This window comes from Corapipo altera, unplaced genomic scaffold, assembly GCF_003945725.1.
Source record: "Corapipo altera isolate COAL_440 unplaced genomic scaffold, ASM394572v1 54, whole genome shotgun sequence".
NCBI classification, from domain to species: Eukaryota; Metazoa; Chordata; class Aves; order Passeriformes; family Pipridae; genus Corapipo; species Corapipo altera.
The window spans coordinates 5,252,141-5,278,698 of NW_020884902.1; the positions used below are offsets into that span (position 1 = coordinate 5,252,141).

General features: G+C 42.6%; 1 protein-coding gene across 3 annotated transcripts; it reads left to right on the forward strand.

The window, feature by feature from the left end:
• The first annotated feature begins 1,881 nt into the window (after positions 1–1,881).
• SERPINE2 (serpin family E member 2) lies at positions 1,882–26,242 on the forward strand. Of its 3 annotated transcripts, none has more exons than XM_027650677.1 (10): positions 1,882–1,924; positions 15,917–16,191; positions 17,361–17,480; positions 18,654–18,881; positions 19,980–20,177; positions 22,640–22,838; positions 22,964–23,064; positions 24,071–24,157; positions 24,698–24,781; positions 25,583–26,242. In XM_027650677.1, exons 2-10 carry the CDS (start codon positions 15,936–15,938, stop codon positions 25,618–25,620), a joined length of 1,311 nt encoding a protein of 436 aa, XP_027506478.1. In that variant the 5' UTR covers positions 1,882–1,924; positions 15,917–15,935; the 3' UTR covers positions 25,621–26,242. The 3 variants fall into 3 exon arrangements, with proteins under 3 accessions (XP_027506478.1, XP_027506479.1, XP_027506480.1); XM_027650678.1 differs by having other exon boundaries at positions 1,914–1,933; XM_027650679.1 differs by lacking the exons at positions 1,882–1,924; positions 17,361–17,480.
• The last annotated feature ends 316 nt before the right edge of the window (positions 26,243–26,558 follow it).

Consider the following 26,558-nt stretch of genomic DNA (forward strand, 5'->3'; position numbering starts at 1 on the left):
ATAGAAACTGAATGAGCTCTGGGCTACACGGCAACAACTAAAGGGAGGCTCCTACTCTTTAGCTCCAGTTTCACTGGGTTGGAACTGTGCTGACCAAACTGGGTGTAATCAAAACTAAGCCTATTTCATGGAAATTATTTGGAATGCAACTTCTTTATCCCTGTCCCATTTCTACTGAACACAGACTATAAAGCTTCCATGCGCAAAGGGCGGCTTCAGATCCAAGCTGAGGCTATTTGGGGGCTTGACTGTTGGTCTTCAGCCTTTCAGACTAAAACCAGGGTTCTGCCCCAAGATCTGAGTTCAGCTAGCTAGTCAGGGTCTGGCTCTTCTGCTGCCTTTCCATAAACCAGATTGTACCAAAGGATCCTAAACCCACTCAATTATATTTTTCCATGTAGTTTTCACGATATTAAGCAGTTGGGCAGGAGATCTGACATGGTCTACACAGCTTTCTGTCTTCGTCCCTGAGAGAAAATGGATGCTCAAAGGTTGTCTCTGCTAACGTGAAAAATCATGCAAAAGGCAGGTGGGTTTTGTTGTTGTTTTTAATTAATCTCTATTCTCAACTCAGAAATGGATCTGTGTAGGAAAGATGGTATGAAACATTTTTGGAAAAGAAGCCAAACTTTAATTAAAATAAGAAACTTGAGCTAGTTAGTAAGTAGCCTAAGAAATGTCCAGTAGCTGATGCTGCCCACAAAAAAGCCATTCTTGGACATCCTCGCCTGCTGGTGCCAGCACCTTGTCTCAGCCAAATTCCCCCTGCCCTGGATGAGGCTGAGCTCCTTGCCTCAATGTATGGCCACGCTGTGCCACCTCCCTCATCCCTCTTTCTAGCATTTTGGTTTTGCCCAGGCACAGGGGCCCTCAACTGAGAGAGCCCACCTTGATGAACACAAGGCTCTCCACCATAAAGACCAAGAGCAGCTGCCACTGATGCTGCTCCGGCTCATGCCAGGAGATGGGTTGTTTTGATTTTTTTATCCAGAAGAGTCCAGACTCCTGAGGGAAGAAATGTGGTTTATTGCATACTCATCCTGTTTCTTCAAAGCTGGACTGTGCCATGCATGAAAAATGTTTTGGAAAATAGGAGCAGAAAGAATGACTTAACAAGGCAGTATTGTCCACTGCCGGACCAACACGCTGCCCGTTTCTCAGAAGTCAGCAGCAGCACCGTTTTGGTACGATGAGTAGAAATTGCTTCTTGTGCTTTGTCAGTCCAGGGCTGTCAGTCGGTGTTAAGGTTCACACGTGCTTTACCGAGATTACACTTCTGTCCTGCCACTCTGCTGTGCCTATGCCTGTGTCATTACGCTGGAGCAGCAGTTTGCCTCAGATCGCTTACGCTCTTAGTGAAGATTAAAACCCCACTGCCATACGAGGGACCGAGGTCCTTGGCTGAGGCGTTTCCTCGTCCTCGCTGCTGGAGGACGTGGGTGCAGTGGTGGGTGATGAGAGGAGGTGTCCCTTTGGCCAAAATCCTCCAATCTCCCACCACGCCACTGACCAGGAAGGGGCCTCATGGTGCTGGGGGACGCTGCTGCATTTGGCCTCGGTGGTCTCTGTCCCCTCGCCATCCCCTGACTCGCCTGCCAGACCGGGCTGGGCACCGACACTGCTGCCTCTTCTCCCCCTTCTCCCCGCCGCGGCTGGCGCGTCTCCGGCCGGTGGGGCTGGGGAGGGTCCCCGGGGCAGGGGCAGAGGCCCGGGTGAAGGGACTCCGCGGGGGTACCCGGGGCTCCCCGGCCCGGCACAGGGAGCGCGGGGCGGGCTCGGGCCGTGCATCCCGTGCCCGGGGCGGGCCCGCGGCGAGGGGCGGGGCGGCCGCGGGCCCCATAAAGGGCGGGCGGCGGCGGCGCGGTCCGGCCGAGCCGTGCGGGCGGAGGGGCAGCGGCGGGGCGGGCGCGGAGCGGCGGGAGAGGTGAGCGGGGCCGGCGGGGCCGGCGGGGCCGCCGTGCCGGGCGGAGAGCGGGAGGACACGGGCGGGAGGGGACTGGGGCACCCAAAGTTTCGCTGCTGACACCCCGGGTCCGCGGTGGTCGCTCCGGCGGCTCCTCGGGTGCGCTGTTACCTGGCTCCCGCAAGTTTCCCAGTGCCCGGAGCGTGAGCGCTGTGGCGGGAGCGGGGCTGCTGGCGCGGTGAGTTTCTCCGCCTGCCTGTTGGTTTTTTGAAAGGGTTTTTCCCTGGAGGGTTTTCTTCCCGTAAGAAGCGGGTTTCGAGGCTGGGAGCCCCCGTGCCCCTGTGCCCCGGCAGGGCGGGATCGCAGCATCGCCGCCGCGTCCCGGGCGGTGCGGGAGAGGCGGCACTGCCCGAGCACAGGCTGCGCTGGGAGAGCTCGGAAACTGCGAGTTGCTCGCTTCGTTCGTGTCTTCTGTCTGCTGTGAGAGAGAGCTTGCTGTTGTCCTACTAAATGGAAGTAATAAAAATCAAAATTCAGTTAGTAATGAAATTTTCTTTGCATGTCGAGTGACAGAGTAACAGGGGAGCAGCGTTTTTAGCCGTTTGGGAAGGAGGGGGTGGCATCCTGATAGTGAAACGGGATTTGGATAGATCTGGTCCAAAGAAGAGCGGGTCCAAAGAAGAGCAACGAGGCTGGTGAAGGGACTGGAGCACAAGTCCTATGAGGAGAGGCTGAGAGAGCTGGGGTTGTTCAGTCTGGAGAAGAGAAGGCTTAGAGGCGACCTCATCACTCTCTTCAACTACCTGAAGGGAGGTTATAGCCAGGTGGGGGTTGGTCTCTTCTCCCAGGCAACCAACAATAGGACAAGGGGACATGGGCTCAAGCTCTGCCAGGGGAGGTTTAGGTTAGATGTTAGGAAGAAATTCTTTACAGAGAGGGTTATCAGGCATTGGAACGGCCTACCCAGAGAGGTGGTGGATTCACCATCCCTGGAGGTTTTTAAAAAGAGATTGGACGTGGCCCTTAGTGCCATGATATAGTAATTGGAGTTGGATCAGGGGTTGTACTTGATGATCTTGGAGGTCTTTTCCAACCCAATCTATACTATGATACTATGATACTATGGTGGCATCGCATTATGTGCCGAAGCAGGTTAGCTAAGACTCTGAGCTTGCCTCCCTTTAGACTAATATAGGACCATCCTTAGTGTACTGAGTTCTGGGAAGATTTGGAAATGCAGACTACACCTCAGGAGAGAGCAGTTTGTCTCTTGGTTAAAACGGTGTTCGATATCTTGGCTCAATACTGTGCGGTGTAGGAGGATCTTCACAGAGAAATTAAACCTTTGGAGATACTATTGTGCTAATGAATAGGTGTTAAAATGTCAGGTGTCCCTTAAAACTGGGGAATAATATCTCTTTATGGATTAGAGGCCTCAGTGTGATTTATTTCTCTCCCCCTTTCTTATGCCCTCATATGATTCTAAAACATGGTTTGTGTTTTGTGGTTTTAATTGCATTCTTGGGCAACTTCCTGAAAGAGAAACCTGGTAGACTGATTTTTTTTTTTTCATTGCACTGAAAAATGACCTCTTCTTTCACTTTCTCTTGTGTGAGTATTTAGTAATGTCTTGCCCCCAGCTTGCCACAGGAATTCATTAGAAACCTGGTTTCTTAGGGAGCATTCACAAAATGTACGTAGGTGTAAGCAGCTGTGCTGCCGTGTAGCTTGGAAAAACGGGAGAAGCTGCAGACATCCATGAGAAAAGGGAAAAGCAGCTGCAATGACTGCTGAGTGATCAGATGAGTCTTTAAAGTGTGTGAGGTGAAGACCAGCACAAATAAAAAACCTGAATGATTAAGTAGCTTAATTCAACTATATATAAAATGTACTAGCTTGGAATTTTAGAATTTTATGGGGTGTGATTAAACCTTTGAACATAGCAGCTCTTTGGCACAGGAGTGAACTTTTGAGTAATGAGTGTTAGTCCGCAGCTTTTTACAATGATAGACAAATTGTATGTCAGACAAGCTGTAAGCAAATTTCGTCACTGCTCCTAAGGTGCTGAAAAGCTGCTTATCTGGGCATTATTCTTTTTTTCTGCTCCCCAGGTATCAGGGTGATAGAAGAACTCTGCTTTGAATGGTGATAGGGTCATCACTATAGTCACATATACATATCTATATATAGCACCATGTATCTCGTGTGGGAGGCAATAGAAACTCAAGTCAGTACAAAAAAGAAAACAACAGAAGCCTGCAGTGGATTTTGTCTCAAGGTGTATACAGAAGTGTTGAAGCTTCTGTTTGCTGTTGTCATTGACAACCAGGAGAATAGCATGGCTTAGTGGCATGTGGAGACTTTGTGTGGGTCTCTAAATTGCACAGCCAGAAGCGTGTGCCAGTCCTAGACCTTCTTAACAGAATATTGTTAAGCAGAAAAATGTCAAGCAGGGAACCCAGTAAGTTGAACTAGGCGTTTTTAGACTAAATTGAAGTGTGTGTGTGTGTATAAATACATAAAAATAACCACCTCACCTTATTGCTAGGAATTACAGTGGAAATGGGGGATCAGAGGGAACTCTGACTGGAGATTTGTGTTGCTGGTGTGATGGTGGGCTCAGTAGCTACCTGGTTTGTGCAACTGGTTGTGGCTTTTGATTCTTGCTAGGTAACTAGTGTGCCCATGCCTGAAAACGTGAGGCTCAGTGGAAAGTTTTTCTTGGAAGCTGGAGTTAGGGTTGTCTGGACTGCTTGAATTGCTTCATCACAAGCATGCATGAGAGAGCATGCTTTTGTAATACTAATTAGGGGGAAATTCAACCTAATCATCAAAACATTTCCAGTTACTTGGTCTGTTAACTGGATTCTACTACTCTCTAGGGTCAAAGGTTTTATACGTGGGAAGACAGCAAAGATGAATTAATCATCACTAATCTGTAAAGTGTTGATAGATCCAGTCAGTTATCTTTGTGTGCCTCTGGGCATCTTGCCAATCACCTGTGACATAACTTACAAATCATGTTTTACACCAAAGTACTGGTTTGTAAGTACCATGTAATTCAGTGCACGTATACCAGCCATAAACAGCTTCTCAATAAGCAGAGTGATGTATAGAATTATCTCTTTTCAGCTTTGAAGAACAGGTAGCAGTAGCATGCAGTAGTCAATCACCTACATACAAATTTAAAGATTAACAATGTAAATGTTATGAAAATATAAGAAGGTTTTTTATTATTATTAAAGTAGATAGCTTCCCTGTGTAAAAATATGAGAAAGCTGAATATGAGCAACCATGTGCACGTTCAGATGTGTCTCCTGTAAGATGGCTAAAGTGGTGGGGTGGGAGGAGAGCAAAAAGAGATGAAAATAAAGGTGGTAGCATTTTACAGTTGTAGCTATACAAATGTTTGGGCTGGCATGCTATGGGAAAAAAGCTGTCCTGTGTTCTTTTTTCCTGTCTCTAGCGATAGGCTCTAATTCAGTACTTGACTTACATGAATACTTATGCAAGCAGAGGTGAGGTCTCTGCTAAAGTGAGAGTCAGTGATCCTGGACAAGGAGAGGATGGGGCAATTTTAGTGGCAATGCTTTTATTAGCCATAGGTTCTTGAGCTGTTTGTCATGGCCTCGAAATATACTTAAGTGCTATCTGAAATGCTGTATTTATCCTTTAGCACCTCTTCTTGAGTGGTGTCTGTGGAAACACGTGCATTTTGGCAGCTGCTACATCTTGTCTGTGATCTGGTGTTCACCTTTAATAGCCAGAAAGATTTTTTTCTTATATTTTCAGGCTGAAATCAGAAGATGCCTTATGCTGGGGTCGAATAAACTGCTTTGTGGCATAATTAAGTATGAAAGCATATTCATCTTGTGGAATTATCTCCCCATGGTGGAAATTGCAGTCTTGCTGTCCATACTCATCAATGTGGTGTAAAGTGTGGGCTTCAAGCAGTCTCCTGTTGTCTCCATGGGCTTTGGAAACTGTGGCCTGAACTTTTTTTTATTATCATGGAACCATGAAAGCAATTGTGGAAGGCATGAAGGCTGATTGCCAGTGAGTTCTGAAGTTCAGATGCCTGCTCAAGGCATCTGAGGTAGTGGCCTCAGCATGCAGGCAGGTTTGTTTGTGAGAATTATTAGTTGTCAGGAGACTGTAAGCTACAGTTGTAAATCCCACTGCGGTCTCCAGAAGCACAGTTAAGAAATGCTGGTACTTCTTATCTCTCTTAGTTTGGCTGATGTACAGATGATGTGAATTTATGTTAATCAGTTACGTAGCTTTGACCAAGACTCTTAAATGTTTCTTACTTAAATGCTTTTTATGTTATTTAACAGCTTGCACTTTAAACTTCTATTGCTGTGGAAGGGCATTTTGTGGTATTTAGTGATGTTTCTCACTGCTTCTGAGAGACGCTGTCACCTGGTCTGAAGTGCAAGCTGCTTCTGGCCAAAGGTTGAGTGGGTTTTGAGGTTTCATGTTTTTGTGGGAGAGGGGCAGTTTGTCGTTGTCTCTGAAGGTTACAGGTACAAAACGAAGAGGAGAACTAAACATAACTAACTTTTCCATTCTGTTATCTTCTTACTTTACATCTCCAAGTAATCTAAGAAATATATGTAGAAGTTGGTGGATTATCTGTTAGCTATACGTTTCCGTTTTGCTATATACCTTCCCTCTTCCAGGAGTAGTTCGTGTTGCTTTCTCAGCACTGAAACAAGCCTCCAGCTGCTCTGGCAGCTCAGCTTAAGAGGCTGCTTTCCCAGCTAATTGCCTACTTCCTCTGCAGAGGTTCGTCATCTGCGTTACAGAAATAGTGATGGACTCTGCGGAGGCTTCTCAGCCAACACAGCTCCCAGCTCAGCCTGCAAACTTTCAGGCTGAACTGAATCAGATGGTTTAATATACCAGGTCATGACCTGCTCTTGCAGAATTCATGTGCGTAGTTCGTTCTCAGTTGTCCCTTTTTTCCTGTGGAAATTTAAGTCTTGCCTTTCCAAAAACCTGTAGTAAAACCAGTGGGATCAGTCAGAAGTGAGGTGAGATTAAGGAAAAGAGTGTGTTCTCTTAAATACAGTCTTTAAACAGCTGGTAATTCTCTTATTAACTGGTTAATGTAAGTCCTCTTGCAGATGACTCAGGAGGGGTCTATCTGAGCATATGGAGAGTTCCCAGCACAGTGCTTCATTCCTACATCCTTTCAGCATCCGTGACCGCTGGTTGCATTTGTGGTTGGCTGGTTCTGCTTCTGAAGCTGGGAGGGGGAAAAGATAAATATATGTAAATGTCTATATACTGTAAAGAGAAATGTGAATATCCTTATCCTTTTTGGGTAGCCTTCAACCCAGTTCTGAAACAGCTGAGAAAAGGCCACTAAAAACTAGTATCTCATGTTCCTGTGAGCTTAAGTCTGTTTCAGTGATGCTGTCCTGGATACAGAAACTCAGTATGCTTTTTTTCATCTTAAGTACTAATAATTTGGCTACATTACACTTTACATTTGTTATCTAGTCTTTCAGATGAGAAGGTGGTTTCTAAATTAGCTTGCAAATAGGAAGTGGTTGATTGCTAATGTTGTACAGTATGATTAATAAATAAATAAAAGGCTAGTCACCTCTTACTCTGCAGATCTCCGACCACAAGTACAGTAAATGTTTAGAATGCTGTTCCAGGTAGTTTTGTCAGTTGGTAGCATTCCCGAGATACAAATGCTTAAAGTATCAGGTCTTGGCTTTCAATGAGTTTGTGTAAGTAAAAGTTTTTACAGAAGTTCTTGTTATGAACAGAGAATACTGGAGTTCCAATTTATTTTTATGGTGAAAAGAGTGTACTGATTGCAACTGTGTAAAGTTAGAGAACTGCCAACACTGTTATTGCCAGAGCCTTTCCTCTTGTAGGAGGAAGGATAAGTAAAAAATTAGTAATATTGAATTACTTGCATTATTTTAAGCGGTGTTTCTTAAAGGCCACTTGGAAGACTGGGAGCCTGTCTCCTGTTACCAGCTGGGCATCTCTAACCCAAGCATGAATAGGCTTTGGTTACATGTCATATGGCTGATATGTCCTCCTACCTCTCTTAGCTTCCCAGAAGAAGCTACATAGCTTCTTAGCTATGTAGAAAACCTAATTTTCAGTTGTGCTGTAAACCTAGACTGAACCATAGGGTGTGGAATGATGGTAACTGGGCTTTGTAGGGTGTTGTTCGGTAGGAAATACAAGTACCTCTTCTGTAGAGTAATCTAAAAGGTGTAGAATCTGAAGGCAAACTGTCATCTATCTCCTGCTCTGCAGCAACTCACATGCCTTTTCAAAGCTCTACTGAAATTTTCACTATTGGCTTGAGGACTCAGTTCTATACCTTTAGCTTTCTTTGTTTCTTATACAGATTTTTTTCTTTGCTTGACAGTTCTCCAAGTCCCAGTGTTACAGATATTAGTATCTTAACCCTTCTGAAGAAGGATGTATACTGGAAAGCTCTTGGCATTCAATCTGGTCCAAGCACAGCTTTCCACAGTTTTTAAGTGGCCATGGAGCCATCTCTACAAGGCTGTTTCTACTCTCAGCCTGGTAGGTGCAAGACACAAGGCATGAGTCACTGGCCAGCAGATTAAAATTTACTTGGGGAGAGGAGAACCAAATTTGTTTTCCCTGCAGGGGTGTAGAAGGGCCAGTCATGGTATCAGATGATACCAGGATACCTGCAAAAAGTGAAAATGAGTAAGGGTACTGGGTTTCCCTTTAATATTTTTTAAGGAAGAAAGAAAGGTCAAATCCTATGGCAGAGGTGGGACTTAGGGTAAAGGTGGTGATGAGGTACCTGATAAGATACCAGCCATTGTTAGTCCAACACCTTGTGGACTATTTACTTCATAAATGGTACTTATATAGCCCATTATCAAAGAGTTGATACCTTGTACCTTTATTAATGGGAGCTCGCAATGCTGTAGGCTTGCCCTTAGCTCCTAATGAGCCTCTGCTTGCAAAATAAGCATTGTTAATGTACAGTAAATGTGGGAACTGTGGTTCCATGAGTGTTCCTTCCACAAAAAAACTTAAAATCTGAGCTTGAGTTTAGGCAATTGCTGTGATTGTTGAACCACTGTTCCCTCTACTGGGGTGAATCCAGAGCAAGAAGGTATAGCCTCACCAGCATGTTGTGAAACACTGCTGGCTGCCTCTTTTTGGGAAACTGGTTCTGCAGCATTAGTCATGATGAGCTGACTGTCCCAAGCTTGTTTCTTCATTACGTTAAGATAACCACATTGCATAAAGAACTTAAGAGCAACAAAACCACTTCTTTAATAAAGGGACACCAGTAAATTTAAAACATAATTCTCTTTAACCTTCCCGATGCTGTAAAACTTGATAATAGATCTTGGAAAATTCTGTGGCAATGCTGCTTTAAATACAGGAGTATATAATATTTACAGGAGTAAGTAATACATAGAAACTTTTAACAACAGCTGTTGAATTTATAGCAGTGAGAGAATGCAGATAAAATTTGAAAATTGTGGTAGACGTGTACCCTATCATATCAGCAAACTGTATTTACTCCATGAAGCAGAGCTTAAGTTGGCTTTTTTAATTATGTAGAAATGAGAGATGGAGGGAAAAGCAAATGATACATAAATGCCTATCTATGTTCTTGAAACTCTGAATAGTGCCTGTGTAGTGGAGTGGTGAAGTAAAAAACACTGATCAGCCTTGCATGATGTGAAGTTGGTCTTTGTCATGAACTACCATGAACCATGACCAAATGCTATTGAAGACAGATACTCATGCAAAAATCAGGGTGGCTTAGGAGTTGGAGACCCTGTTCATGAAGAGAAAGTTTTCAATGGAGCCTGTCCCTCTGCACTTGATGCTTAACAAATTCGCGAGAAGTGGTGGTGGTCAGGACTCTTCATAAAGAAGCACTGAGCTTGTAACTTTCTCCTCATGTGGGAGCTGTGCTTGGACAAGGAGATAGTTCCTGTCTGGGACCAGCCCAGTTTAACAAGCCAGGGCTCTGCTGGGAGATTCCTGCTTGGTGGGGGAGGCTGGTTGGACACGGCGGAACAGGCATTCCAGACTGAAGTGGCCCATCTTGAAACAAACACAAATGCACTAAAAAACTGGGAGGAATAGGAATAACAGAGGAAGGTCTAAGGTTGAGAGATGGACTGAGCCATTACCATGCTTTCTGCAGTTGTGTGCAATGGTGGCTGTAGTGCCTGAAATCAGACCAATATCTTAACATACAAAATTAATTTTTTTAAAAAAAATCACTTCCAGTTTATCACTGTGTACAAGTTGTTTATATCTTGTTGACAGTAACTCACTCCTCTTCAAAGTAGTGTAAGTACTGAGCTGTTTAAAAGCTAGCAATCATCCTTTCTTGGTAACACTGTGCATATACTAAACTTTCCAACTATTGGGTAATAGTGGAAAGAGTTGTTAGATAAAAAGGGAGAGCCAACATTCAGGACGTACCAGAAAACCTGGAGGAAGATGAAATGTTTCCCAGATCTGTTGTGTGGAATAAGCCACTCCTGAACTCACCTGCATTCAGACCACGATAGGAGAGGATACTGAAGCTGAAGGCTTTGGGATGTAAGAAGCTTAGGTGGGGAGTTATGAACACCTGTGAGGGGGAGAGAAGCCTACTGACAGGTTTGAGTGCTTTAATTATGTTTAATATGTATTTAATTATGCTGCCAAGTGGGCGTCATCTGAAAAGTAAGACCCAGCATCTGACCTTCCCATTGCAACCAGAGTGGTCTCATTGCTTGGAAGAAACAATTGCTGTGTGCCCAGCCAGCTTCTTGAATGACTGTTAACAGGTTTGGTTGAGTATTTATTCAGTCCTGCTGGAGAGAGTTGGTTAAATGCCTGAAGTGAAGCTGCTTTCTTTGAGCTCAGATGTCAGCTGAAATAAGACTTTTAAATTAGTAGCCCAGATGGCACTGACATGGAAACATCAACATCTTGGACTTGGAGAGGTCCCTGAATGTTTGTTCCGGGCCGAGTTTCCCTGGGTACACAGGCTGCCCAGTGTCTGCCACGTGGGCTCAGGGGATCTGAGCTTTTTGAGCTAAATGCATGAGACCAGCAATGCTGTGGGACTCTGCTGTTTACTTTTAGTCTGTTTAGTTGTGCTTGCTGCTGTTTTGGTTACAGCTATTCACAGAAGTGCAGTCTGGTGTGCAAACTTCCTTGATGGCGTGATGTGTCTTTAAAGAAACTGCAGAATCAATCTTGCAGCTGCAAGAAGGAGGTTTTTTTGGGTTATACGTTATTGCTGTTGAAATCAGGCTTCAAAATAAACTCTTGGAGGTGTCTCATAGGAAGTGCAGCCAGTACAGATATCTAAAAACCTATGTGCAGTTCATTATTTCTTCCTCAATTCGCTTCAAAGTGTTCTTCAGGCTCTCTGGGATAGGTCTTTTCTCCAACTTAGATTTTAAATATGAGTATTTTTTCAGCTTATATTTTGCCTCTGATCTTGAACCAAACTAATTTCTCTTCTTCCTTTTGGGAAGAGGGCAGCAGCTTGGTTTGGCTCTCTGAAAACGAAGTCCTTCCTAACTAGTTCTTTCCTGTAGGAGGATCTCCATTCTTAGCAGTTTTTCGTGCTTGGGGCTGAGATGTAACTTCTCCCTGCTCTACCAAAAGCTTTTCTAGACCCAGATTAAACACTCCATATTAATATACCTTTGCTTTTGTACCAGACATTCTGTAAATGCAGGCTGGAGGCATCGTGTCCTCTTTGTTGACATAACTATTTGCATAATAAATTTCAGCCAAAAACTTAAACTATGCATTATGGGGTTGATCTGAAGAGCTGAGCCTAGTGAGAGCTGAGTATGCTGCCTAGTGTGTCAGAGGGTTAGTGTTTTGAACACCAGCTTGAGGCTGAGGTCATCTAGAGATTGATATCCTGAAGACTTTTCATCATCTGTCATGAAACAATGCAGAATTATCAGTGTAGATAGGACATGGAACAGTCGTCTTCTCCTGCCTTTCCCAGAGCTCTGTGCCTGACTGGAGTAGTTACCTGGAAATTATATAGCAGCTTAAACTAGGCTCTGCAGTTAGATACAGGTATAACTAGTACTTCAGTGTGGTGTACAGGACTTGGTGTGGTGCTGTTCAGTGAGGCAGGGGGAGTTAAGGAGTCCTTGATGTGCTTGCCATGGACATGGCATCCCCCATACAGCTGAATGTGTGACACTGTCATCTGTTTTGTTCAGAAAATTTAGCATTAGGGTTAAGAACTAGATTTGCATAACAAATTGCAGGGGGGGCTGTTTTGGGTTTTTATTTATTTATTCTTTAGATACATTTCTTTGGGTTAGTGACATTGGGTATTTACATTGCCTATTAAGAAGTCTAAGTTGTGGGATGTCCTTCCTGTAAGTTCTCAATTTAAGAAGTGGGCAGCCTACCCTGAAGAGGGACAGGTTTTTTTGGTCCAACATCTTTCAAAAGCCCACATTTATGTAAATGAAATTCGCCTATACACCTTCCTCCTTCTCAGTTAACTTTGTAAAAAATTTAAAGGTCATAGGCAAAGAAATGCCTAGCTTGTATTTTTGTTTGGCTTTCTGAAGCATTAGATTCAGATTTAACTATCACTAAGTTTTCAGCTTCAGTGTTATGAAAGCTTGTTGAAAGCTTGTTGGTATTCTGTATAGCAGGTCAGCTGTTTTCCATCCTACACATTGTACATCCTTTTGGATTTCTTTTCTTTGCAATGTACTTAAGCTGTTTCTTTCAGGATATGCAAATGCACTTGTTGTTACTGAACTGCATAAGAAGTTGAATATACTGACGGAAACATTAATAACAGGGATGCCACTTTGGCTCAAAGATGAATTTATATCCTCAGATGAAATTATCTCCCTTTTTATTTAACAACTGTTGCCTGGTTAAGCTATGCAGTGGCCATAACAGGGCCAGGCCAAGAAGGGGCTGCTCTGTAACTGTTGCTTTTCCCATGCTCAGAGCACTGCATGACTTTATTTCACTTATTTAGTATCTGCTAGAGGTTGTTCTCCAAAACAGAGACCAACCTGCCTTAATAGCGTGTTGGGGGTAGAGGTGAGGCAAACATCCTGTACCTGGTTTCCCAAGAGGTCTCCATGTTATAATTTGAAACAAAACAACAAACAAAAAAAAACCCAAACAAAAAAAAAATCCTGCAGCAGTGGCCTTGGGGGCAGAGTTGGATTGTTTTGACAAGGCTTCACATGTGTCATGGGGAAAATGAAAGGCTGTCATCCTGAGTCTGCAGGGGCTGTCACCAGTGAAGTAGAAAATTTAGGGACTTGCGCTATACTGCGGTATAGGCAAAAAGAGAAATGTCTGACTTCAGCTAGGTTTGTGCAGATGCACTGCGTAAATGACAATGAAACATTGTTTTACTTGACTTCAAAGAAGTGTCACTCCTGTCTGTGCCCTCATAGTATACTTCTTGAGGTGTAATGTGTCAAGGGTAGATGTGCTCAAAATAGTCCAGTCTCCTTTGGTTTGGACCAGGTGGAGCTGCCTCAGTCAAAAGCAGGGTTTTCAAATTGCAGCTCAAACTCCTTGTGGTTGTCTGGCACTGTCCCTGTCCATCACTACATGGGACAGGCTGTATTGCACCAACATTAACTTTTGCTTGCTTGTAAGTGCATCTGGTAAGAATCTCTAATAGTTTTGGGGGTTTGAGGCTTTGTATTGCCAAGGTACTTGGTAAAGGTAAAAGTCTGCTTAGTATCGGGATTCAGAATTTGTTTAAAGTGCCCATTGGGTTTCCAAATAGGGAGAAGAGGTGGCCACCAAACCACCAAAGAAACCTTAAACCCTTAACTTCTCTTGGAGTGTCAAGCCACACTTGCCTCCTGCAAGGTAGCATTGCCATCAGTGTAGAGCTGCTGCCTGGGAGAGAGGGAAGCCTTGTGCCTAAGAACAAAACTAGCTGTTCGGATGGTTTGTGCCAGCATCAAAGAACACTCAAGAATATTCCTTAACATTTTTTTATTTAAAAGTACAAGTTCACTTTCCCTGTCAGGCTCCAGGCTCTCCCCATGACAGCTTTGTGCTGTAGCTGGTGGTGAGAGGTGCAAGGTGAGCCTGGGGGTGACTTGTGTAGCCTCTTTCAGGGGCTTGGGTGGCATTTGGGTTTTCTTCCTGCAGGTCTCTGCTGCAGATAGCCAAATCCTGTCTAAATTTTGGATTAAGCATGAATAGTTCCTGTTGATGGCTGATGTGGAGCTCCTTTGGAAGGAATTGTACTTCAGTGACTTCAGAACTGCTTGAGGGATTATTAGGTTGATGGGAAAGACTTAATTATTGGGTGGGCTGTTAGCCTGCTTTGTAGGACAGTGTTTTTACTTTTACTTGCATAACTTAAATCAGTCCAACAAGCTGGTCTGGTAATATTGACAGTTGGACTGAGGGGAGAAAGATGTCTCAACTCCTTCATTATTTCATTTGGTTTATTCTGTGCTGCAGTGGCAAACTTTAACAAAGCCAGTTCTGTCCCCTGAGACAGTGTAAAAGAAAGTGGAGATGCTGTATTTTGCTACTTTCAAGTGTTTTAGCACAGCTAAAGAACATGCTATTAAAAGACGATTAAACAAATCTGTGCAAACACCAGCTGGTTTGATGGTAATCAAATGCTCCAGCGTGGTTTAGGTAGGCTGGCGATGGCAGAGCTCCTGGGAGCCTCACGCCCTTGGAGTGTGTGGGAGGAGGCTGCGAGTGACGCCTCATCCCGAAGCTCTGCGGCTCTGCCGGGCCCGGCACCGGGGATGCTGCAGCCAGTGTGAACCAGTGTGCCATGCTGGGCAAAGGCTCAAGGGGGGGCAGAGACCCGTTTTGGGGGTTTGCATGTGTTGTGCAAATGACACTTTATTCAGTTGTGTGCCTTCTGTGGCCTGATGACCCTTTGGTGAACTAGGGAACCAGCTGATTCCTCCTCAGCTTGTTGGAAGACCAACAGCTCAGCGAGTTCTTGGAGTGCCAAAGTCAGCTTAGTGAGGCAACAGGCACACTACTGGTCTGAAAATAGAAGTCAGGGCTGTTATCTGTGCAACTGAAATGTCTTAAAAATGTAGTGAGCAGGGAACATAATTTAATGAAACTGAACATTATTGCATGACTGTTTCTCTAAGTACCTGTTTACCCTAACAAAAAAGAGGTTGACTTATAGTTTCATGAGTAGGAAATACAGTGTAGTAGTTACAGTACAGTGTTTAAGATTTGGGCTTGGTTTTCCATAATCAGTTGCTGAGAGGTCTTGAACAAACTGTTGCTGCTGCTTGTGCTTAATTTCCTAGAAGATCAGGAGTGTCCTGATACTGTATTCTGTCAGGTGTTAGACCTGCAGATAGGCCCGTTTCGAATGTTAACTTCACTCTGTACTCATTAGCTCCTGTATTTTATGAAATGGAAAAGTGCAGGTTGAAATCCAAACTAAACTTTGCATTTTAAAATCTAAAAGTTTTCCTCTACATTCCCATTATGGAGAATGCCAATTATGCAGCTAACTCTTATTGTTCTAGGCAGATGTAAATTCCCACGACAGAAGGTCTGTTTGCATATGTACACATGCTTCTGTTCACTGTGGAAAATGATCTGTAAAGTGTACTGTGCATCACATCTTAGTGGGTGAGGACTGTACCACATCGCTTCTTGGCACTAACTTACCCTAAAGGGCAGTCTAAATAGAATGCCGAGGCTCATTTAATTGAAACACAAAACTAACAACTTTTGTGTGGTGGGAGGTAATCTCCCAGTTTGGTGGCTTTTGCCCTGTTACATAGGCAGTGATATTTAGCCACTTCATGATTATCTCTGCATCTGGAAACCCCTAGGTCTAAAATACTGGTAGTGGTAAGTAAAATGCAAGTGTGAGTCTCACTACCAGAGCTCTGTGGCACATGTGCAAGACTTGCCTGCTCTTTAGGTAAATAAGAATTTACGTTAAAAATTAAAATGCTGTACTTGTGAAAACTGACTTAACTTTCCCCTCTTGTTTTCTTATAGGTATCTCCAACCAGGAATCATGAACTGGCACTTCTCCCTCCTCTTTGTTCTTGGGACTTTAATGTCTGTATGTTCCCAGTTCAGTTTTTATCCTCTGGAGGAGCTTAGCTCTGATGTTGGAATCCAGGTCTTCAATCAAATAGTGAAAGCGAAGCCTCAGGACAATGTTGTTGTTTCTCCTCATGGGATTGCATCAGTCCTGGGGGTGTTGCAACTGGGAGCTGATGGCAAGACCAAGAAGCAGCTGACAACTATGATGAGATACAGTGTAAATGGTCAGTGGTTCCTAAGGTGGTTTTGGGTGTGTTATGTCAGACTCTTCATGCTATATGAGATGGCTTTCCAAGTGTGGTAGATTGCATCATGCACCAATTAACTGTGTTTACCAAAGCACAAAATGGACAGACTTGAAGCTAATTGGCAATTTGAGTATGGACATATACATATACTCCAATTGGCTTATAAGCAGCTTGGTTAATGACTTCAGGGCCCCAGCTAGAACTGCCTTTGTCCTTGTAAAATTGGGTTTTCAGAGCAATGTGGGAGGTGGTCCAGTGCCAGCACTGTGCAGGAAGGCTGCAGTAGCCCATTTCAGGCTGTCCTGAACAGCCTTTAATGTGCCACTCCTTAGATAAGAGGGCAAAAGAATATTTATTGGCACCATACTGAAAGCAATGCAAACTAACCATACTATTGATACTTTCACTTTACTCTTCAGCTTTTTTCATGTGTTTCTGCTGTCAGGATCCCTGTATCTTGTAGTGCCCTCTTCAGCCATTTCTGCTTACCTCTGTGCCTGACACTGCATGCATCTGTGTTTGTGTTCCTCTGCCAATGTCTGCCCCTTGAGAGTGTGTAGCCTGAAGGTTCTTACTGCTTTAATTTGCACGCTATTTTTGTGAGTGTTTGCCAGCAAGACTTAACGTCTTAGTGCCAGCATTCTCCCTTACTACCAAGAATAGGAAACCCTCTAAGAGGTAAGTACACATTTAAATCTTGAGCAGTATTGTCATATGACATGCTGTTCTGTCTTCATTTGCTTTGCTGTTTTGGTCCTGGGTTTAAAGTACAGCAAAATTATTTGATAGTTTAAGATTGAAATGATGTAGATTGAAATCTCTTCATTGGATGATCAACTTTAGGAACATTTGAATGCTCAAAATATAAGTTGAAAAATTTTCAAGCATTATAGCAACTTGTTTTATTTGGCCCACAGTCCTAATGCTGTGAGACACAGAGGTTCTCAAACACCTTAGAAGGTAGCCAGTACCTTGTTAGAGACTTGTTATGGGATGGGGAGATACCTATCTCATTGCACAGATTTCCTCTGCTCTTGTTTATGATTGCCTTGCGGTTCCTTGGCAACTGCAGCAACTGCTTCTTTGGAAAGGTAATAGTTGAAAAGTATTTAATTTGTCTTTAGCTGTCTTTTAATGCAATTTAGCAGCTGGAAGCAAAGAGGAGAGCCAGCATCATGAGACCAGACAGCTCTCCCCGGACCATCAGCAAGTGATCCGTGGACCACCAGTGGTCCACAGAATACAGTTTGAGAACCTCTGTTATGGTATGTTCTCCAAAAGAATTTACCCCTAGTATTGGAGAGTGAACATTTATAAATTCATACAACTGTACTGTTAAAGCATTCATGATACATGAAACAGCAAAGCCATCTGAGGCTTTTTTCTTGTATGCAGCTAAGAGAATAACTCTAAACTAATTTATTCATTTCATATCTCTTAAGTTTGTCTACATCAGGAAGTAGTCTGGAAATGTTTCTGCCTAAATTGTATTGGGAAACAGAGGGAACTCATTAATAACTCTAAAAACAGCCACCCAAGGATTCTGTTCAATATAATGGTTGAACATGAAGTTGCTTGCCTGGCAAGAGCTTCCCTGTGTAGACAAGCGCTCCTTCATAAGCCATAACACTGGGGAGAACTGAGTATGGTGAACATAGCAGTTTTTCTGTGGTGCCATATGCCTTCTCTCATACACAGTGAAGCAGCTAGCAAGCACTTGATACAATCTGCTTTCAGGTCCTAAGGATCTTGACTGTAACACCAGAACCTGCTACTTTCCCTTTTTCCTTTTTTTTTAGAGACAAGCTCATGTGTTAAGGGATTGATTCCTGCTTGTAGCTGATTTAGGCTGGGACCTAGTCTTGAGGGAAACCAAGACTTGACTTGCAGTTTATTAAAGAAATCTTGACAGTTTACTTTATTCTACAATAAATGGAAAGGAAGTATGTCAAAAACAATTTTTGCTTTACACTCTGCAGTTCAAAACCACTTGTTGTGCAAATCCTACAGAGCTCTGACTGAGCAGCCTGACCCCTCAACTTTCTTTGTCACCATTGCAGAACTGACAAGTTATCTGGGCTTATATGATATGAAATGTGTTTTGGAACAGTCTGTTCCGTGGAAGAGCATGGTTAGTAACTCCACAGTAAGACTTGAATCTCAGTGTTATCCCCAGCACTGTCTGTTGCATTCTGAGCAGACACCTAGAGGGGCAGCAGGAATCACAGCAGAGGTCATGTTTTTGCTGGGAAACAGTAGCAATCTTCAGATGAGTGATCAGAAATGGTTGTTTTGGAAGTCCTCTGAGAATGCCTGCTTTGATCTCCTTTTCTTGTCCAGCACTTAATGTCTTACCTTTCATGTCATTAATAGTTTGCATATAAAGTAACTGTTCATCAATCTTATTCTAAATTAAACTTGCTGTTCTTTCCAAATAGGAGTTGGTAAAGCCTTAAAGAAGATAAACAGGCTCATAGTCTCAAAAAAGAATAAAGACATTGTAACAATTGCTAATGCAGTGTTTGCAAAGAGTGGCTTTAAAATGGAAGTGCCTTTTGTTACAAGGAACAAAGAGGTGTTTCAGTGCAGTGTCAAGAGTGTGGACTTTGAGGACCCAAATGCAGCATGTGATTCCATCAACCAGTGGGTGAAAAATGAAACAAGGGGTGAGTATTGGTGAGTGCCTCTGTGTGTTGTAGGGTGGTGTCTGAGACCTCAGATTCAAATGGAAATACTGGGGAAAGATGGGGAGATGGAGAAGGCTCTGCCCTGCAGCTAAAACTGTCTTTTAGCTGGCATTACTGTGGTATTTTAGAGCTGATGGGCCAGGAATCAGCAGCCTCACTGCCCCAGCAGATGAGCCTATCTGATGGCCTGGAAGGGATGTGTGCAGTGTGTGTGCCTGTGTCCATCTGCCCATGGGATCAGGGGAGCTTCTACTGTTCTTTACATTCATACAACTAGTGAGAAATTCAAGCAGAGTTTGGAGCATGCTTCCTCTTGCAGCTGTGTTTTCTCAAACATAAAAGATACTTTCAGGCAACTCAGATGTTTTACTCATTAAATCAGAGTTACAGAAAGATGTAGGGCAGTTCAGCTTTTGCTCTGACTGCCCTAAACTCTTGTAAGATATGACCCTGTTCTTATGACTCAGATTTAGTGGAGGATTCCTAATTAACCCTGCCTTGACAGAACTCCTCATGATTCAAGCCTCTTGGCATCTAGTTGTCAAGATTACACGTGCTAAAGCCAACGATCACGTTTTGCAACATTTCCCAATCTAGGTGAACTACCTAGTTTGGTACCTCTTGGAGTTAAAACCAGTGCCTCCTGGATGTGAGGAGTGTGTTGATGATGTTGGATGTGGTATGTGTGAAACGAGGCTGTCAAATTCTTTCTCAACCACATCACCAGTTTTGCATAGCAATGTTGCAAGCAGCGTGTGAATGGGGAGGTGTTTCAGCTGAAACTATTACCACTGTAACAGTCTTAGATCTGTTCACATGTTGGAAAGGGTAAGGCCTTGTTAGTTGTTATAACATCAGACTATCAGTTAGTAAGATGTGTTTGAATTCTAGTTATCCCAAAGGCTTACTTTTTGACAAAGAATACCATTGGCTTTATGAATCGTGAATGCATTGCCCTGTGAAGAGCTGGCACGCTCACAGATCAAGAGGTCTAAACTAACGTGTGCTTCATGTTCCTCATGAACAGTTGGCAGTGCTAAGACAACAAATACTTAAGACTTCCTTTATTTCTTCTAGGTATGATCGATCAGGTTGTAGCTCCAGCTGATATTGAAGGCAGTTTGACCAGACTGGTTCTAGTAAATGCTGTGTATTTCAAGGGCTTATGGAAATCGCGATTCCGACCTGAAAATACAAAGAAACGTCCATTTTATGGAGCTGATGGGAAGACCTACCAAGTTCCTATGCTGTCCCAGTTGTCTATCTTCCGCTGTGGTAAGCTCAGTGACTCCCACTACCATGGACAATAGTTGTAAACTTAACTGTTTCAAACTGGAACAAGAATTTGCTGTACATGTGGTGTTAAATGGTGCTGATTGTTGCAGCTGATGCAGGCAGCTTGTGTTAGAAGAAGTGTCTGTGCTGCTGGGGTATGGGTAAGCTTGCCCTGCAAGGTACTTAGCAGTTGCTTAAGGTTGAATATTCTGTCAAATCCTCTTGCCTTCCAAATGGAAAATCTGAAGTACCCAAATTGAGAAATTTGCATGTTACTTAAGCTTTGCTGTAAGGAAAAAAAAAAAGGTACCGATTCCTAAGGAGTGAGAATAAGGAAAAGCTGCAACAGAGACAGAATGTAGAGGTTTACCTGGTGATGAGCTGTGTATGACAGAAGGTTGGAGTAGAATCAATCTATATTTTACTGCATATAAAGAAATGGAACTTGCGCAGTTCCCAGTCCTGTGAGAGCCAGAAGAGCACGGGGTTAGTATGTTGGCTGTATCTCTCAAGGTGTGAAACAGCTCTTCAGATTGAGTCACAAGTGAAAAGAAGTTCAGCAGGTTCAGCCAGACTTCCTTCAGAGATTCTCAGAGCTGACATAAGCAGCTTGATGTGACTGACAATGAACTTCAGAGCTGCAGTGTTGCAGCCCTGTGGGGATTTTAGTGGTCAAAGTAAGATTGATACTCTGATTAAAAACTTCTGTTGCATCCTTCCAAGAAGTGCTGCTTGGAACTTGCTTCCTTGTGTGCTAAATACAATCTGAGGAATAAGTCTGAGAGTACAGCTTTCTTGCTATAAATCCAAAAAGCAAGACCCACTGTGCTTTCAAATGCCTAGTTTTGCTGTCAGTAGTGCTCACCTAATATTAGTAATTTATGTTAAAGTAAACAGCTGTGACTTTCTGTCCCAAACCTATATGTTAGAGCAGATGTAATGTAGTACTTTAGGTGACTGCTGAAAGTGTGAGTTGGAGGAGGTGGGGAAGCCTCCTGCAGTATGTACTAATCTGTGGAGTTTCAAAGAAGTTCATAACTTAAGATGGGGTTTAGCAAGACTATTATTTTGAAGGCTTTTGACTTCTGGTGCTGGTTAAAGTCTCCATTATGTCTAAGCTAGACAAGCTATTAAGGCTAGAAAGGAACAAAAGAAATATTGCTGAATTAGGACTCACTTTAGTTTGTGAATCTCTGGATTTCCTCACACAGGGCTTCAGTTTTATCTATGCTTGCAAAGGGATCTTTAAAAGTTTAAATTTCTTAAGCATCTTCAATCCCATGAGCTGACTGAAGCTGAGCTTCTCCTCCTTTGGGGATGCCTCAGTAATGATAGCAGCATGTAGCAGATCAGGAAAGCAGTGCTTACCTGTTGGGACAGTTCACCTTGTGTTACTGTCCTGTAGCTGAATTACACAGCCAGTGTTTTGGTCTGTAGGCTCTAGTTTGAGAACCACTGCCATAATAAAAGGAAATAATGAAACTGCCAAGCCTGACACTATTCCTGCAGAAGTGTGATACTGCCGGTTTTGTAGCAATATGAACTCAGTCAAGGCACGTTGCATGGCCCTGGCAATAAGATTTAATTAGTAATGAAGCTGTTCATTTTTCGGCTTGGGCTGATAAGTGCAAGTTTAGATGAAGAAAGGGGAAAGATAATAAGATCTTGCTGCTATCCAAAACCTTTGCCTGAAATCCTGTCTGTAGTTAAACTGACAAGTTTTCACTTGAAACTACTATAAAAAGCGTTTGCTTCCTAGCCACATGCCAGAAATCGCACAGTAACTAAAGGGAACTTGGAAGAGGAGAGGGTTGCTCAAAGACAGTTGCTGTAACTTGGAGGTGTTGCTATCTCACTCCTTCTCATCTAATTGGCATCGTGCACTGCCTCTAAGTGGCTGATTTCCACTATCTTGAAAGGCTTAAGACTGCTTCCTAATCAGATCCTTATTCAGCAAGAAGATTAAGTAAATGCCACAGACTACTTCAGACAGGAGCTAGGAGCTCTTGCAATAACTCTTGGAGGAAAAAGCTTATCTACAAGATCTCTTCAAGTTGGAAAGATGCTTTTCCTTGCTTTTTGTTTCTCAGTGTGCAGTTGGTTCTGGTACAATTGAGATCTGAAGTAGAGATGCAGCTGCTTTGCAGACTTTGTCACTTCTAATGTAGCTTGCTTGCTGCTCTGGGCTGATGAGGTTTGCCTGGGACACAGGATGTATATTACATAAGTATTTGCTCCTTGGTGTCATCCTGTCTGTGCTTTATGTAAAGCTAGCATCTCTCCAGAGCCCATGCCTTTTGAAGGGTTGCCTAGTAGGAAGCTTGTGACTCTAGAGTCAGTTTTAAGATGTGGGCAAAACTTCCCTAACAAACTCTTACAGCTGTAGGTATCTAAAGGTAAGATGGACACTTAAGGCTGTAGGTTATGGCTCACTAGGTTTGGTTTTTTTGGGTTTTTTTTAGGTACTACAAGTACTCCAAATGAGCTGTGGTATAACATCATTGAGCTGCCATACCACGGTGAAATGATAAGCATGTTGATTGCATTGCCTACTGAAAGCACAACGCCACTCTCTGCTATCATTCCCCACATCAGCACAAAAACAATAGGAAGCTGGATGACAACCATGGTAGCAAAAAGAGTGCAGGTTATTTTACCAAAGTAAGTATTGATGTAATCTATTTCTCCTTCAGAGTGTTTTCAGGGGTTATTTATGTATATCTCATATGATACAGGGTGACTTTCCTGATGCATTCATTTTTATCTCTTTTTTTTGTTCCTACTAGATTTACAGCAGAAGCAGAAACAGACCTAAAGGACCCTTTGCAAGCACTCGGTATTACAGACATGTTTGACCAGTCGAAGGCAAACTTTGCAAAAATAACAAGTAAGGGGGAGTTTTTGTTTGTTTTAATTCATGGTGGTCCTTCATAGTTCCTAGCACTGAATAAAGTGCTGCTTTACTAGTGCAGTTTTGTCTGCTTTACCTTGGCTGCGTTACTATGACACTGGAGCTGGGTGTTATGTTGTAGCCAGCCAGGCATGACTGTTTGCTTCTGTTTAACATCGCAGTAGCTCTTTTTTCCCCTTGTCTTGCATTACAGCAGTAAATCATGGTGGTCAGTTTAAGATTTGATAATACAGCCTGAGGGTCTCAAGCATTGTCTAAAATCTGTGGCAAGACTTATAACAATACTGTACCTTATACTGTGGCAAATACTGCAACTACAATATGTAACTTTCCCTGAAGTATGTGTTTAATGACTTTTTCTTCAGCTCTGTAGGAAAACTCAAGGATTACATTCACACTTTAAGGGACTGGACCGACCAAGAGCTGTAAATATTAGTATCTGAAAATGGAGTATAGACACTTCTGAACTCATGGCTGTAAAATGTCATTGTATTTTTATTCTCTGCTTTTATTAAACTTCTCCATGATGATCTAACAAAAAAGCCTGCCTTGTGCTGGCTTAATTTGAAAACAAATTCCTGTGTTTGATTGAAAGCAAGGTGTGTTGCTAAGTGCTTTTTCCCCCTCCCTGACATTGAGATAAGTGTCTTAAATTCAGGAAGCATATTTTTTCAGTTGTTTTCTTTTTTTTTTAATTAAAACTAAAAATGGAAGTGAACACTTAAGTGAACACTTCTTAAACCATCAAATCAGAAAACCTAGTTAAATGGGGAGGGAGGGGAGTAAGATAGGTTATTCCCTGTTTTCCAGTTACTCAGTGACTGTATTCAAAGATGTTAGCAGTAGTGTTCTTCACTGCAGCTTCAGGATTTCAGCAGCTTTTATTATTCTGAGCCATGCTGGCATAGCTGTTAGCTACAAGGTACTTCAGGACTCTTTCAAGTAGTTTTACTGAAAGTGCTGTTCTCCATGGCTTTTTCAGGAACAGAAGGTCTTCATGTATCTAACGTTCTGCAAAAGACAAAAATTGAAGTTAGTGAAGATGGAACCAAAGCTTCTGCAGCAACAAGTAAGCAACTGCACTGATAACTGTCAGACTTGGGAAAACTCCATTATAAGGCTATAGCACTAAGCAAAGATAGTCCACTCAGAGACCATTGCAGGAATAATCTGATTTAGATCAGTTGATGGGGTTTATGTAATATCTCAGGAAAAGCTCAATTTTCCCATGTTGATTACTGTAAGAAATGCTAATAGGCTTACTTCTAGAGAAGTGTCTTCTAATAGCTCTGACCATTCATAAAATGTTCTGGCTATCCAGGTGGCAAAGAGGACTGAGCTACTACATGCTTTGGGTGACAGTCCAAGAGTTCCAACTTTCTGTGGGTCTTGTATTGTCTTTTTAATATGCATCCTGTAAGAATATCATGTGACCTATGTGGCTTTAAATGTCTGAGTTGGTAGGTCGTAGGCATTTGTCTACACCTGTGAAAGCCTATATGTATACACACACATATATATATACACACACACATTATGAAACTGATAGAGTATATCATGTGTTGTCATGCTTGATTTGTCTGATTCTGAGTCTTTTCTTTCCTGCAAGCTGCAATTTTAATAGCCAGGTCATCTCCTCCATGGTTCATAGTAGACAGACCGTTTGTATTTTTCATCCGGCACAATCCCACAGGTAAGCAGCATTTGTAGGTACTTTTTGGCTTAGCAGTTGAGTGTCAGTTATGTAATAGTGACAAAAGAAGTCTGGAGCTACTGAATAACTATTTTTAAAAAAAATCCTGCAAGTATATTTTTATGCCTTTAATATTAGATTATTTTATTGGGAATACAACTCAGAACATGGTGAAAAATACATACTGGCTGCAGAGTTAACAGAAATAAGCATGGCAGGTTTATGGGTACAAAAAGAAGAGTCTTAAATAGTCAGAGTTCCTCTGAGGGCAGAGGAAGCAACTCCTACTGATAGTGAATAGGACCCAGCTTTCTGATGGACAGTCAGCTATTCAGGGCAGAGGCATGATAGGGGCTTCAGAGATCTAGGGTGTTGCTCCAGCCTGCTCTGAAACGAAGTCAGTGTTCAAATATAGTGGTCGTGGCTTCTCTGCACTATGGGCTGATTCTCCTAGAGCAGGGTTGCCCCATTTACTTTGAATAACTTGTCTGCTTCTTGCAGTGACATGTATGATAGATATGTTAGTTAGCAGGGAACAAATGGAGCTGCCAGCACTGGGGGAAGAGCAGGCTCCTGGCAGCAGTCTCCATCCTCAGGCTCCACAGAGCATCAACAGAACTGTGTCTTCAGAAATATGAACTGGCCACCTATCCAAACATACACTTCCCTGGGCTCACAAACTCGAGGGAGGCTAGACAAGACTGATGAGGTGGCTTGGCTGTGCTCTGTGAACTTCATGCTTTTATGGAAAAAACTCTACTTACAGACTATGGTAATCCTTGTTTTTGTTTCATCCCTCAGGTACAATCTTGTTTATGGGACAAATAAACAAACCTTGAATGTGGAAAAGACTTTCTTCAAGAAGTAAACAGGCACACCCCTGTTCTGTTAAATATTTTGTTCACTACTCTTTGACTTCACTCAAGAGCTAGTTTTAACCACTGACTAGGTTTTGAAACAGGAGTCGACATAGTTCTGGCTTTGTGGGGGAAAATACAGATTGAAAACTACAGTATCTCTTCAAAATGTCTAAAAGATTCCCTAAACTACTGAATGGTTACCTATGCTAACAGCTTTTGAGCTTTTTCTGTATCTACTAAGAATTTTATGTATGGCTTTTTGTGAGAGGATTTTAACAAAGAATGATAAACGTTTCTATTAATGTTGGTTTTTTCTTGTGTGTGGAAAAGGTCTAATTTTGTAGATACCACCTATCAAGATTACTTTTGGTTCTTGGTACCTGGATATTCTTGGTAGAAATAGAATAAAAGTTCTAGCAGTTTTTATATAGTGCATGTATCACTGAGAGTTCTAAAACTAGTGTGGTGTTCAATACACATCGCATTGTCCTGTCTTATTGTAATGTAAACTTGTCATTGCTAGTATACACTTTCTATTGGATTTAAATTTTATATTTGTTTTTGTACAAAGGAAAAAATAAAAGTGCATTATGAACAGTCAGTGTTGTGGATCATGGATGTGCTGATGGATATTCGGCTCCAGAGCCCTGTGAACTACTTGTTTGAGACTTACTTCCAAGGAAGGTGAAAGGAGAGTGAGTGGTTTTGTGAGACCTTTTCGGTGTGTGTGTGGGGGGAGTGGTTTAGGTTTTTTTTGTGTATGTGTGGGTTGTTGTTTTTTTGTTATTGTTTGGGGGTTTTTTTGGTTTTTGTTTATTTTTAGTCCATGCTGCTGATTACATTTTTTTGTTGAAGTCATTCTGCTGTGGATGAATTATCCATAAGTTTTTAGTATCTGAAGACCAAACTCTATTCGC